This window comes from Chlorocebus sabaeus, chromosome 3 (genome assembly GCF_047675955.1).
Source record: "Chlorocebus sabaeus isolate Y175 chromosome 3, mChlSab1.0.hap1, whole genome shotgun sequence".
In the NCBI taxonomy this organism is placed as follows: domain Eukaryota; kingdom Metazoa; phylum Chordata; class Mammalia; order Primates; family Cercopithecidae; genus Chlorocebus; species Chlorocebus sabaeus.
In genome coordinates, this window is record NC_132906.1 from 927251 (window position 1) to 941643 (window position 14393).

At 36.5% G+C, this 14393-nt stretch overlaps 1 protein-coding gene across 6 annotated transcripts in view; it reads right to left on the reverse strand.

Annotated features, from left to right (window-relative positions):
* Nucleotides 1–415: 415 nt before the first annotated feature.
* ZMYM2 (zinc finger MYM-type containing 2) overlaps nucleotides 416–14393 on the reverse strand; it is a 127206-nt gene continuing 113228 nt past the window's right edge. For all 6 annotated transcript variants that reach the window (XM_073012772.1, XM_008021677.3, XM_037986926.2 and 3 more), the window contains 4 exons: nucleotides 5134–5248; nucleotides 4243–4494; nucleotides 3495–3615; nucleotides 416–1286 (listed from right to left, as the gene is read on the reverse strand). In XM_073012772.1, coding sequence (XP_072868873.1) covers nucleotides 1094–1286; nucleotides 3495–3615; nucleotides 4243–4494; nucleotides 5134–5248 — 681 coding nt within the window. In that variant the 3' untranslated portion in view covers nucleotides 416–1093. The remainder of the gene's footprint in view (nucleotides 1287–3494; nucleotides 3616–4242; nucleotides 4495–5133; nucleotides 5249–14393) is intronic.

The window sequence follows — 14393 nt, forward strand, 5'->3', positions numbered from 1 at the left end:
CTTATTTAATGTAGCTTGACTTTCTGTAACTATTTCAGGAGTGGAATTTCTAAAAATAATTTTATCCAATGTAAACAGGCACAAGAATTCTAATAAAATTGCTAAGTTTTAGAGTACTACACAAGTAACATTGCAGCATGATCTGTATCCTTAAGAGGGAAAAAAAGAAACAAAAATCAAACCTCTATAACTGAAGAGGATTTCAGATACTTATGGCTGGCATAAAAGAAAACAGAATTTTATGCTTTCATCAGACATTTTTACAAAGGAAATGTCCTGATGATCTTTTCAACTTACAATCATTTTATATATATATATATATATACACACACACATACATACATATATATACATATATATATATATATATATTTGTTTTTTTATTGATTGGGTGATGCAGAAAGCCACAAATGAGAAAAGGACACTAAGGTTTTAATAAGGGGAACAAAAAGTTGTTTTCACCAGTATAGATTCACATTACAGTACACCAATATTGACAGCATTCTCTTGTCTATTTTTGGTACAGAAGATGGTATCTCTCTACATAACCTTGTAAGGCTTCAGTAACTAAAATGCAAAACAAAACAAAAAAACCCCCCAAAACAAAACAAAAACCCCAGCCTATTAGTTTACAGTTTATTTTAAAAATTCCGAAAGACACTGCAAGTTCTAAACTTTTAGTAGTGCTACCCATACACAACCATCTGGTTAAGAACCCAGTAAAAGAGCCCCCTTCCAAGGAAGCTTTGCAACAGTAGAGTTGTGCAATATGGATGTTTCTTACTACAAGAAAAAAATTATACATGGCACATTCTCATTCATATTCTGTAATGTAAAAAGTTACAAACATACCTAATCAAATAAATAATAATAAAAAAAGAATTTGAATGTATTTGTTAAGTATCCTAAAACCACTACATAGAATAATGGCAACTTTCACTCACAGATTATTTACATGGTAATACCCAGTGTGGGTACACTGCTACAAAACTCAAAACAGAAGGAGTAAACTTGAAATGTTTTCCATAATAAAGATCTAGCAGCGTGACTATCTAATGCTGTTTTATCCCGATTGCTTCTGAAACGTTCCTTTTTAGTCTGTGTCTTCATCCAGTTCATAATTGTCTTTATCATAAATATCTTTTACTAGAAGAACCCGTACAAGCATATTTTCCAAGGTGTTTCGGTCCAGTGAAGTAGATGTATACCAGACAGGGCTATCTGTAGAACTAGAGCATTCTGGTTGCAAATAAAAAACATCCATCCTCTGATTAAGATTCTGTGGACTTTGGAGGCAGGAGGAAAGAGAGGAAAAAGTCAATTTCACAAAATACATACAAAATTTCCCACAACTTTCATTTCTTCTTTCAAGAATAATTCAGACCCCATTAATCACGCTATATGACCAGACCCTATGCCTCACTGTCTCCATTATTCTGTCATTAAAATATTCTGTTATTTTCTGTGATAGAGATTATTTCTCACCACAATTTTAACTCCATTTCATTAAATCCAAGACACCATCAATAGATATACCACTCATTACTTTAATTTTACCATTAAGCAAGTAAAACACTGCCAATTATGATTTCAAGATGCAACAATTTAAACTGTGCATCCCAGTTTCAGAAATAGTGAAACGTGAAAATGTCTTAGAATTGATGAAATATGGCAGCACATAAAATTAAAAAAATTCTTACAGCATTACATAATAGAAACTTAATTTTTAAAATACCAACAAGATAATAGTGAGATAGGAATTTCCACCTAACAAATAGTTACTACCAACTGAAGACCCTGACACTATTGCAGCCAAACAGGACTACCCTAAACCATGGTGAGAAATACAGGCTGAGCATCCCTAATTCAAAAATCCGAAATCTGAAACTCTTTGGCAAAATGACACCAAAAGTGGAAGGTTCCACACCTGACCTCATGTGAGGAGTCCGCAGCCAAAACACAGGCACATAACACACAGGTTATTCAGCATCCCCAAGGGGAAAATAAAATCACCTTCAGGCTATGCGTAAATAAAATCACCTTCAGGCTATGCGTAAATAAAATCACCTTCAGGCTATGCGTAAATAAAATCACCTTCAGGCTATGCGTAAATAAAATCACCTTCAGGCTATGCATAAATAAAATCACCTTCAGGCTATGCGTAAATAAAATTACCTTCAGGCTACATGTATAAGGTGTATACGAAATATAAATGAATTTCATGTTTAGAGTTGGGTCCCATCCCTAAGACATGTTGTATATGCAAATATTCCAAAATCCAAAAAAGTCTGAAATCTAAAACACTTCTGGTCAGAAGCATTTTGGATAAGGGGCATTCAACTTGTACTACCACCATCCTATACATGACACTTGCTTTTACGAGATCTTGAGGGCCATCCTGGGGACCTCACTGTGATTTATAAATTTGTTTAAATAGGGAAGTACATTTTGAATTCATGCTGACCTTCTGAAAATTAGAGAGTGCTTGCTTAAAACAATAGGTAAGCATAAAATAATCTATGATCTCTAAACGTTTTATTGGCTTAAACTTTTTTAAATGCCTGTTGGTTTAAGATTGGGGGGAAAAAAAATTCCAGAACATGATTCCATTTTTCATACCTGCTTGACTGTTTTCTCTTAAATGTAAATACTTCACTTATATTTCCACCTATCTATATGACCTTTGAGCATACCTTTACACCACGCATTGGCAAACTACAGCCAGCCACCTGCTTATGTGAAGTTTTACTGTATTTTACTATAACACAGCCACATGCCATGAATTTATATACAGTATATGGCTGCTTTCTAGTTAGAAGAGAACCAACTAGTTACAATAGAGATACTACAGCCCAAAAAGCCTAAAATATTTACCATCTGATCCTTTAAGAAAAAGTCTGTGTCCCTTGCTTTGCTGTCATTGGAATCGCTGTAATTTAAAAGAAAATGACAGGCACAATGGCTCATGCCTGTAATTTCAGCACTTTGAGGGGCTGAGGCACGAGGATCGCTTGAGGTCAGGAGTTCAAGACTAGCCTGGACAACACAGTGAGACCCTGTCTCTACAAAAAATACAAAAATTAGCCAGCTATGGAGGCACATGCCTGTAGTCCCAGCTACTCAGGAGGCACAGGTGGGAGGATCGCTTAAGCCCAGGAGTTTGAGGTTGCAGTGAGCTATGATCATGTGCCACTGTTCTGAAGTCTGGGTGAGAGAGCAAGACCCCATCTCCAAAAAAAAAAGAAAGAAAGAAAATGGCAGCAGTGGAAATTTCATTAGTAGAGAGTGATTTCTTAATGTATGCTTAAACTCTAAGTATGATGTATAAGCTGGGTATTTTCAAAATAAAAGACTGTAACTGAATGAACTGTATAACTGAGATAGAAGAAATCTCAAAAAGAATCCATTAAAAAAAGTCACTTCTTGGTAATGTTAAATTTAAACCAGTCAACTTCTACCATCATTTTTAAAAGTTAAGTATCATTAACACTCACCTTTTAGACAAGTAGCATTCAAACATCTTCACAGGACATCTGGAAGGATTGGCTGTGTTTTCAATCTGTTCAAATACTGGCTCATCATCTTCATGTTTTCTTTTTCCAGTAGTAATTTTATCTTAAAAAAATAAAAGTGAAATAAACCTCCTAAAATAATCTTGAAGAAAGATATAAACATCATTCCTAGTGTCTGTTATACCAAAGAATAAGGACTAGGTGCCCCTTGGCTTGGAGTTTTAAGTTATGGCTTCTGGTAATGTACAATTTTTCAAACAAAAGGAACTGAGACATCTTAAGAAGAAATAGGTTGTCTTATTTTATAAAACAGACAGTCCTTAGGTTCTTAACAAGTGACCCAGGTGGTCTTTAGAAAGGCAAGGTTTGGATATCCCTACCACAGACAATCTCAAAATAAAAATCTGGGCCAGATGTGGTGGCTTACGCCTGTAATCCCAGTACTTTGGGAGGTCGAGGCGGACAGATCACCTGAGGTTGGGAGTTCAAGACCAGCCTGACCAACATGGAGAAACCCTGTCTCTACTAAAAATACAAGGTTAGCCAGGCTTGGTGGCGCCTGCCTGTAATCCCAGCTACTTGGGAGCCTGAGGGAGGAGAATTGCTTGAACCCAGGAGGTGGAGGTTGCAGTGAGCCGAGATTGCACCATTGCACTCCAGCCTGGGCAACAAGAGTGAAACTCTGTCTCAAAAAAAATGTAAAAATAAAAATAGAAATCTGTTACACTACCTTCATTATCTGTTCCACATAAGGAAGACACTTGGTATCGAAGACACGCTTTGTTTTCCATCGTTAAAGGATTTTTTTTCCAATGCCTAAACACAGTGCCAAAGGAAAGTCTTAAGTGTTGTTCCACTGTTTTCAGGCCAAAATACTTAGTGTTAAAGTAGAACAGTGTATTCAGAAGAGCTACTGGAGAGTGTGATCCTAGTTGTTTTATCCTCCAGAGATAGTCTTCTTCAACTCGAGAGAATATTGACCCTTAAATAGAGAGAACTATTTTAAAAGAATTATAATAAATAAAAGTTTTCATTTAACCATCCAGAAGTAGATACAGTTAATTTAAGGACAAATCTATACCAATTCTTCTTTCATACTAGATCAACTAGAATAATTTTAGAATTACCTATGCAGCTCTTTAACAATACAGAGGCTACTATGGAAGTATTATCTATGGAATAAGGGACTGGATGTTTGCTTCTGTTCTTCAGTAGGACGAGCCAAACAGTGGTCAGAAAAAAAATGTAAATCTTTTTAAAATTAAAATTCAGGAATTTAAACTCCTGAAAAAAAATGGTGACTCCACATACATACACATTTTCTTCATATATTGAAAACAGGGATTTAAGAGAAATTTACATCAGAAGTTCCACTCCACTGGAAGGCTTAAGACATGAACATCCAGTCTCATACTCCAGAGAAAGTAGATTACATTTCTTACAAAGTTCTTCATAAACACTAGTTATTGACCACATTCATTTCTAATTCAACAAGAGATGAACGTCAGATGAGCTCAAGAGTAAGTTTTCAGAAAATGTTATCTAATGTAAGTGACTTAATTATAATATTTTCACACGTACTCTGTAAAAATAACAACACCTTTATTTAAAATAGCATTACCATCTGGAAGTATGCTTGGTTGCCAGCTTCGCAGTATTTTATTCAATTCTTGCTCAAATGTTTGGTATCCAGGATCAATAAATATGTTGTCTTTTCGATTACTTCCACCCAAGTACTACAAAAAAAAAAAAAAAAAAGCCCCACAAACTTTCTTGAAAGAAAATCAGCTAATTATAGTGAACATGTTACACTCTGTATTTAAGAAAAAAATATAGCTTTATGTCTTTGAAATGCATACTAAAACATGACTGATTTTATGTATGCACCTAGAAATCAAAAAGAATCATAAATTATCAACAAATCTCTTGCCTGAAATACTCAAAGCTGAAATACACACCCCAGAATCGAGAATGTAAAAACTGGATGACAATCTTCAGTCTGTCAGACAAAAAAAAAAAAAAAAAGAATATTTGACTCCAGTATTTATTATATAGTGGATGAAGAAAAATGTAAATTTTAAAATAAAAGTGACTTTTTTTTTCTTTTTAGTTTTTTTTTCTTATGAAATAAGAGTATTTAAGGTAATGACTAAAGAAAAACACTGAGTGGTAAGGATGGGATGAAATGTTATCTGTAGCTATTGAAAGCTCTCTTCTAGCACTCTGACTTTGTCAGGCTAACGCTTTTTTCTTATTGTCTCTATATTCCTAATTCTCCACCTGTAAAACTGTGCAGATTTATGAATCTTATAACTTACTGTCACAAACCTAGAAAAATCTTAACAGTGAGGGTGGTTACAGAATCATTTCAAGTATAAACATTAGTGGGACTTAGAGCAAATAACATAAAATTATATGATAATAGCACAAAGAATGAAAGGCAAGAATGGGGAGTACACTGTTCTCAGGCTCTTAAACTACATGTGAAGTAATACAATATTATTTGAATGTAGACATGTAATTAAAGATGCAGACTACAAACCTAAGGTAACAAGTAAAACTTAAGAGGTACAAATAATAAACCAAAGTGGAAATAAAGTGGAATCACAAAACATATTAATTCAAAGGAAGGCAGAAAAAGATGAAAAACAAAGAACAGAGAGAATACAAAACAACCAGAAGGACAAGAGATTTTAATTCAACGACAGCAATGATCATGTCACACGTAAAAGGTCTAAGCCAAGGTTAGCAAACTGGAGTCCTAGAGCCGTATCTGGCCCATGCCTGTTTTTATCAAGTGTTCTTGGAATACAGACACACTGGTTCATCTGCATACTGTACTGCAGCTTTCATGCTGTAACGACAGAGCTGAATGACTGCACGACACAGACAAGCATGACCTGTAACCATGTACCATTTGGTCCTTTACGTATAAAGTCTGTTGGTCCCTGGTCTAAACCGCAATTAAAAGACAGATCCTGGGGTGGGAGTGGTGGTTCACGTCTGTAATCTCAGCACTTTGGGAGGCCAAGGCAGGCAGACAGTTTGAGCTCAGGAGTTCAAGACCAGCCTGGGCAAGATGGTGAAATCCCGTCTCTACAAAAATACAAAAATTAGCCAGGCATGGTGGGATGTGCCTCTAGCTCCAGCGACTTGAGGGGCTGAGGCAGGAGAACCACTTGAGCCTGGGAGGTCAAAGCTGCAGTGAGCCATGAGATCACACCACTGCACTCTAGCCTGGGACAGAGCGAGACCCAGTCTCAAGGAAAAAAAAAAAGAGAGAGACAGATATTGTCGGATTCAATTTTTTTAAAGGCAAGGTTCAACAATATGCTGTCTACAAAAAACCTATTTTAAATAAAAGAAAAGTGAAAAGTAAAAGAAAGAAAAAATGTACACCATGTATACACTAATCAAAACAATGCCATCATCTGAGTTGATCCAATGTTATTCAAACTAGTCAAAGGAATATTAGTCAGCAAAATTCTAAAATAGTAGAACAAAAACTCCTAATTAAAGTCTTTCAAATACAATGATAGACCAACTGATAAAAGCCTGGTAAATCAAGAAAGTGACAATGCTAAGTTTCTCCCCTGCTTTCAGGTTAGTCAAAGGGTAGATGTTCTAAAAATAGCATTTCCTAAACTACCTGGAGATCCTCATTGTTATGAATGAGAACAGCAGTGATTGTTTAAAATATAGCATCATGATTCCAGCTATTTAACAGGACTATAAACTTTTGTACTGTTCCTGTATTTCTAAAAATACAAACTTAGTTAGGTATTACATAAAACAATCACTAAAGTAAAATCCCCAAGTTTAGAATAGCAATTTGTATTTTTTGCTTTTATCATAAAGCAACATGCGTAATAAAAAATGAGGGAAATGATTCTGAAATAGTTTCATCTGTAAATCTAGTACAAAGAGAAAATTTCGATGTAACATTCAGAACCTTAGCAACAATAAACCAAAAACTAAGTTCCCAACTCAGCTCTACTAAAAGCAGTTCCTAAATGAAGTGCCAACACTTAATCCTCCTGAAAAGGCTTCTCTAGGCAATCCATGATAAATGATCTGCTGCTCTTGTTACAGAATGAATTACAGTATTATTTATTACTCATTTCTGGTAGTATGGGAAGCAATGCCATATTACTGCTGCTGTTATTTTCCATCATAGGCAGAGTCACAACTTAGAAACATCTATTCTATAGATACATGGTTGCCTGAGCACCAAAGCCCTTACAACCAATGAGAATCTACAGAAGAAAATAATGTGTGGTTTCAGGAACGGAGGCAAAGGAGAAGCTGTGAGGAAGAGCAGCAACTTATAGTAACTAATCCCAGAGAAAACACCTCGACAGAATAGGCCTGTCTGAAAAGCAGCTTTCTTAATAAAAAAAAATCGTGACAGAAAGTCTTCAATTACGGGATTTGAATTCATAAGTATCTTTTTTTTTTTTTTTTTTTTGAGACAGAGTCTTACTCTGTCGCCAGGCTGGAGTGCAGTGGCGCAATCCTGGCTCAGGCAACCTCTGCCTCCTGGCTTCGAGTGACCCTCCAGCCTCAGCCCCCCGAGGAGCTGAGATTATAGGCGCCGCCACCACGCCCGGCTAATTTTTGCGATTTTAGGAGAGACGGGGTTTCACTATGTTGGCCAGGCTGGTCTCCATCTCTTGACCTTGTGATCTGCCCTCCTCGGCCTCCCGAAGTGCTGGGATTACAGGCGTGAGACATCGTGCCCGGCCAATCAGTATCATTTTTTAAAAAATATAAATTCCTTTTTTAAGAGTTACTGGTCTCTCATTTTACTTAGATTTCTCTGGGACTATACATGAGAGAACTAGAGTTCCCTAGATAGTTTTGGAACATCCGTAAAGAGCAGTATTGAATGATAAAAATAACTTAACTATTCTAGTAGCCACATTTTAGAAATTAAAAAGAACAAGTATTTTACTTAACCCAATATATCCAAAACATGTAATCCCAACATATAAAAATATTTAACATTTTAAAAATACAAATTCTTTGAGATCTTGTATAAATTTTACACACTCAGAACACTTCTCATTTCAGACTAGCCACATTTCAAAGGCCCTGTTTCTTATGGATAAAAAATGTTTGGGAGGGCAAAGTAGCACATTGATAGGTATCTACTTAAACAGAAATTACAGTACTAGTACTTGCAAGGCAAAATGAAAATCTCATAAACGCAGCTAACAGAGAGTTGAAAAGCATATGTTTTAGATACGTTCAGACTACTGGCATGTTTGTTCAGACGAGTATTGTCACTAATATGACAAACATATGGTCAAATAATGTTTTGGAGATCTAGCTAAAGCAAGACACTATGTGCAACAATATATGTAACAATTTTATAAAATTAAATAAAAATTGGGAATATAAGATATAATTTTAGGGCTATCAGATTCTACTTCTAAGTCTCAAATCAGTTGTTTTATTAAATGTTATATGAATAAAGCTTCATTAAGAATGATATAAAATATTCTACCATTAATTTAAGCTATCAATCAGTAGTTCTGCACAATAATTTGTTTCAAAGAAAATATTCCAGCTTTCAGATGCCTATACACCCAGGAAAAAAAAATTTCAAGTGTCATTTTAAAAAATACTTAAAACCTTTTTGTGTTTCTCCCTGGATAAAGATGAAATCTAAACATTTAATCAAGGAATAGAGGCCTTTGTGGTATGACTCTTTCTTACCGCAGCCCCCAACCTCAATACCCCAAAGCTTTCTCCACTTCACATTATACTTTCCAGCCAGGCTAAGTGGTTCCTGGTAAACTGTGCCCTTGTACTGCCATTGTCCTTCTCTCATCATTTTGCTGAATAAATTTCTACATGTACTTCAAAATTCAATTGAAAATTTAAAACTCAATATCATCCACATTCATATACTTTTTCACTGTATATACTTAAGTAGAATAATTAGTCCCAATTCTGTGTTACCAAGTCTGTATACACCAAGTCTGTATACACCATGAACATAACATTATTTAAATATTATTTGTCTGTGTATTTCAACTCTTTGAGTGGAACATATTGTAAGGGCTTTTAATTCAAGCTGCCCACCAGATTCAAAATTTATGAGCTGTGTAACTTTGGCAAGTAACTTTACTTCCTCATAAAAAAATGCTGATAATTATAGTAGAGTTGTTGAGAGGACTGAATGACACATCCAGCATGTAAGCTGTCAACATGCTTACCTCAATCTCCAAAGCCTACTCCAATGTCCAGCATCCAGCACACAACAGCACTTAATGTTTGCTAAATTAACCAATGAAAGGAGGATTCAAACAGCCTGAATCAACCTCATCACTGCTATTAAAAAACAGAGGCCGGGCGCGGTGGCTCACGCCTGTAATCCCAGCACTTTGGGAGGCCGAGGCGGGTGGATCACGAGGTCAAGAGAACGAGACCAACCTGGCCAACATGGTGAAACCCCATCTCTACTAAAAATACAAAAATTAGCTGGGCGTGGTGGCCTGTAGTCCCAGGTACCTACTCAGGAGGCTGAGGCAGGAGAATCACTTGAACCTGGGAGGCAGAGGTGTGGTGTGCTGAGATCGCGCAAAAAAAAAAACACCCCAAAATTCTTAAGGTCCTCTGAATAAAGATTAAATAAGTTTAGAAATCCTCTATGTATTTTAATAGAATTTAATTATTTGAAAACTACCCATTTACACAGAAATTAAATTAACAAGTCACACTGTGAGTTTACTATATTTTTTGATTTAGTAAATAAAGTTCTTTCTTCTTTAAAAAATATCCCTCCATATAAAAGACTTAACATGTAGAAAGTAAAAAATAAAAATTCTGGAGAAAAATCTGGAAAAATAACAAAGACTTACTGTTTGTAATAAACAAGAAACTCACAAACTAAAAAAGATAAACAATGGGGCAATTCACAGAAAAGCAAATGGTCAATAAACACAAAGATCTCCAAACTTTTTGGGAAAGAAATCTGTTACTATCTTTAAAAATAAAAAATATACTTTTCTTAAGATCCAATAATACCCTTTCTGGAATCATATCTCAGAAATAAACGCATCAGTAATATACAAGATTTGTGTGGGGCAGGAGGGGAGCAGAGGAGGAAGGAAAGTATACACTGTCTATAACAGCAAAATTTCATCAAACAGAGAATGCTCATCATTGTGGAAATTACTAAATTAATTGTGATATAGCACACAATGAGATATAAACACAGTTAGGCCCGTTCCTGCTGACTTAGAGGGACTGCTACAATTTACTGGGAAGGAGATGAACAGAAAGTAAGATGTAGAAGTGTGTAATATGGTCTAGTGTTCCTAGCTGACCAAATTATCTCTTTCATCACGTTCACAAAAAACAGAAATACACACATCTAGCTAACAGTGATAAGGTGGGGAGATTAAAGAAAAAAAGTGGCTGGCATGGTGGCTCAGGTCTGTAATCCTAGAACTTTGGGAGGCTGAGGTAGGTGGATCACCTGAGATCAGGCGTTTGAGACCAGCCTGGCCAACATGGCGAAAACTCATCTCTACGGGGCGGGGAGACCAAGTAGCCAGGAATGGTGGCTCATTCCTGTAATCCCAGCTACCTGGGAGGCTGAGGCAGAATTGCTTAAACCCAGGAAGTGGAGGAACCGAGATCACGCCACTGCATTCCAGCCTGGGCGATAGAGACTCTGTCTCAAAAAAACAACAACGTGTCTATAGTTCTATTTACAATAAATTTAGTATGACAGATATGTGTTCACATACGTAAAACAGTGTATGAAAGAATGATCATGAAATGTTAATGATGGTTATCACAGGATTTCATATAATTTTTCTTCTTCCTCCAACATTTTCATATTATGTGAACATTTAACAATAACCACCGTTCCTTATACAAAATCAGTGGAGGAAAGTCAGTTACTTTGAGAAGGAATAAGAAAAACAAACAAAACAAGAAAAAATAAGGCTGTGCTCCCCTTTCATACAGTACCAGTTATTTACAATTGTGTTTAATTTTTCAATGTACAAAACAGAAGTGACTATTTACTTCAGTTTACATTCACAGGACTTAGACTTAGTCCTTACAACAAAAAGATATTATTTCTTCTATAGTTCTATAGACATATGGAAGAAAATCATACTTCCTGTCAACTGCATCTTTATTGTCAGATGTGAGCAAAACTAATGAATCCAACAGAAAAATACGCACACTCTTCCAAAAATAGCTTCTATTTCTGTACACATCTTGAACTAACATTAAACAGCACTGATTTCTGGAAAGTTTACTTGAGTTATCTTATCTTTACACTGAGTTTCAGGATTACTTTTAAAGCTGCTTATAAATACCACAGTCTTTGAAAACAAGTCTGTGAAAATGTATCCAATAATAAAAATAGATATTCCATAATTTTTAAAAATTGTGGTAAACTGTAGAACAAAAAAATTACCATCGTAACCATTTTTAAACATGCAGTTCAGTGGTAAAACAACTTTTTGAGAAAACATTCATCAATACATAAGGAACCTATTTTAAAAAGGAAGGAAGCCGGGCACAGTGGCTCATGCCTGTGAATTCTAGCACTTTGGGAGGCTAACGAAGGTGGATTGCTTGAGCCCAGGAGTTTGAGACCAGACTGGGCAACATGGTGAAACCCCATCTCTACAAAAAAACACAGAAGTTAGTTAGCCAGGTGTGGTGGTACGTGCCCACATTCCCAGCCCCTTAAAGGGCTGAGGCAGGAGGATCACTTGAGCCTGGGAGGTTGAGGGTGTACTAAGCAAAGTTCCTGCCATTGCACTGCAGCCTGGGCGACAGAGTGAGACCAAGTCTCTCTCTCTCTCTCTCTCTCATACACACAAACACACACACACAAACACACACATGCAGGAAACTCTGACATACGCTACACAACACAGATGAACCTTGAGTATATTATGCTAAATGAAATAAGCCAGACTAAAAAGGACAAATACTGTATGATTCCACTTACATGAGGTGCCTATGGGAGTCAAAATTATAGAGACAGAAAGTAGAACAGCGGCTTACAGGGCTCAGTAGAGAAGGAATGGACAGTGACTATTTAATGAGTACAGAGTTTTGGTTCTGCAAGATGAAGAGAGTTCTGGAGACAGACGGTGACCCTGGCTGCACAACAATGTGAAGGTACTTAATACCCCTGGACTGCATCCTTAAAAATGCTGAAAACCGTGAATTTTATGTTATGTATATTTTAAGTAATAAAAACTGAGGGAAAAAAACCTATTTAAGACATACTTCATAATCATCTATTACACAATCCACTTAGCTCTCAAAACCTCTAATAGTATTGAAGTCCTAATTATTTAAATAATCCATTCAATAAAAAGCAATCCAGAGACTCAACTTCCTGTGATACCATCTTCTTTAAGTCAAGGAAAATTAACTGCAACATATAAAAATTCGTGATGTAAGTGAACTAGTTTTAGAGAAAAGTTTACAGTTTTAAATGCTTTCCTGAAAAAGAACGATCTAAAATCAATTATCTACGCTTACATCTTAAGAAGCTGGATAAAAAGAGAGCAAATTAAGAAAGGAACTAATACGGCTCAGATTCAATATAAAAGAAAAATTAAAATGATACACCTTTAGCTATGTGAGTGTCTAGGCCACCTATACAGACCCAGCTAGCTCCATGGGCCCAATCCCACAAACCTATGAGCTAAGAATTGCTTTTTACTCTTTCATAAATGGTTACAATTTAAAGCAGTTATATGTAAGCAGCTATATTATGTTCTAAAGTTTTACCTCTTGGTCTGCAAAGCCTAAATTATTTACTATCTCGCCCTTTACAAAAAAGTTGGCTGATTCCTGAGCTGGACTGTTCAATATACAAAAAGAGGCTGGGCACAGTGGCTCACAGCTGTAATCCCAGCACTTTGGGAGGCTGAGGCAGGCGGATCACTTGAGGTCTGGAGTTCGAGACCAGCCTGGCCAATGTGGTGAAGTCCTGTCTCTCCTAAAAATACAAAAATTACCCAGACATGGTGGCGGGCACCTGTAATCCCAGCTACTTGGGAGGCTGAGGCTTGAATCTGGGAGGCAGAGGTTGCAGTGAGCCAAAATCACACCACTGCACACCGGCCTATGCGACAAAGTGAGACTTTGTCTCAAAAACAAACAAACAAAAAGAACTAAGAAACAAAAGAAGGCACAAATTACCAGTATTAGGAATGAAAGGATAATAAGAAAGTATTATCAAACTTAGGCTAACAAATTTGACGAGTTTGATGAAATGCATCATTTCTTGAAAGACAAAATTGCTAAAAGTGGTGCAAGAAGAAACAGGAAATCTAAACAGTTGACATCAACTAAAGGAACTGATTAAGTGATTAAAAACCACACCTATCCACACCCTGCCACCCCCACCACAAAAAGCAATCCTAAGCCTATATGGCTTCGCTGGAGAATTCTATTGCATATTTAAAGAAGAATACCAATTCTCACAAATTCTTCCCAAAAACAGGAGGTAGGAATATTTCCCAACACTTTTTAAAAAATTATTATTTTTAATTTATTTTTGAGATAGAGTTTTGCTCTTGTTGCCCAGGCTGGAGTGCAATGGCGTGATCTCGGCTCACTGCAACCTCTGCCTCCCAGGTTCAAGCGATTCTCCAGCTTCAGCCTCCCAAGTAGCTGGGATTACAGGTGCTTGCCGCTACACCCGGCTAATTTTTGTATTTTTAGTAGAGACAGCATTTCACCATGTTGGCCAGGCTGGTCTAGAACTCCTGAGCTCAGGTGATCCATCTGCCTTGGCGTCCCAAAGTGTTGGGATTACAGGCGTGAACCCCCGTGTCCAGCCCCAACTCATTTTATGAAGCCACTACGACCCCCAAACCAAAG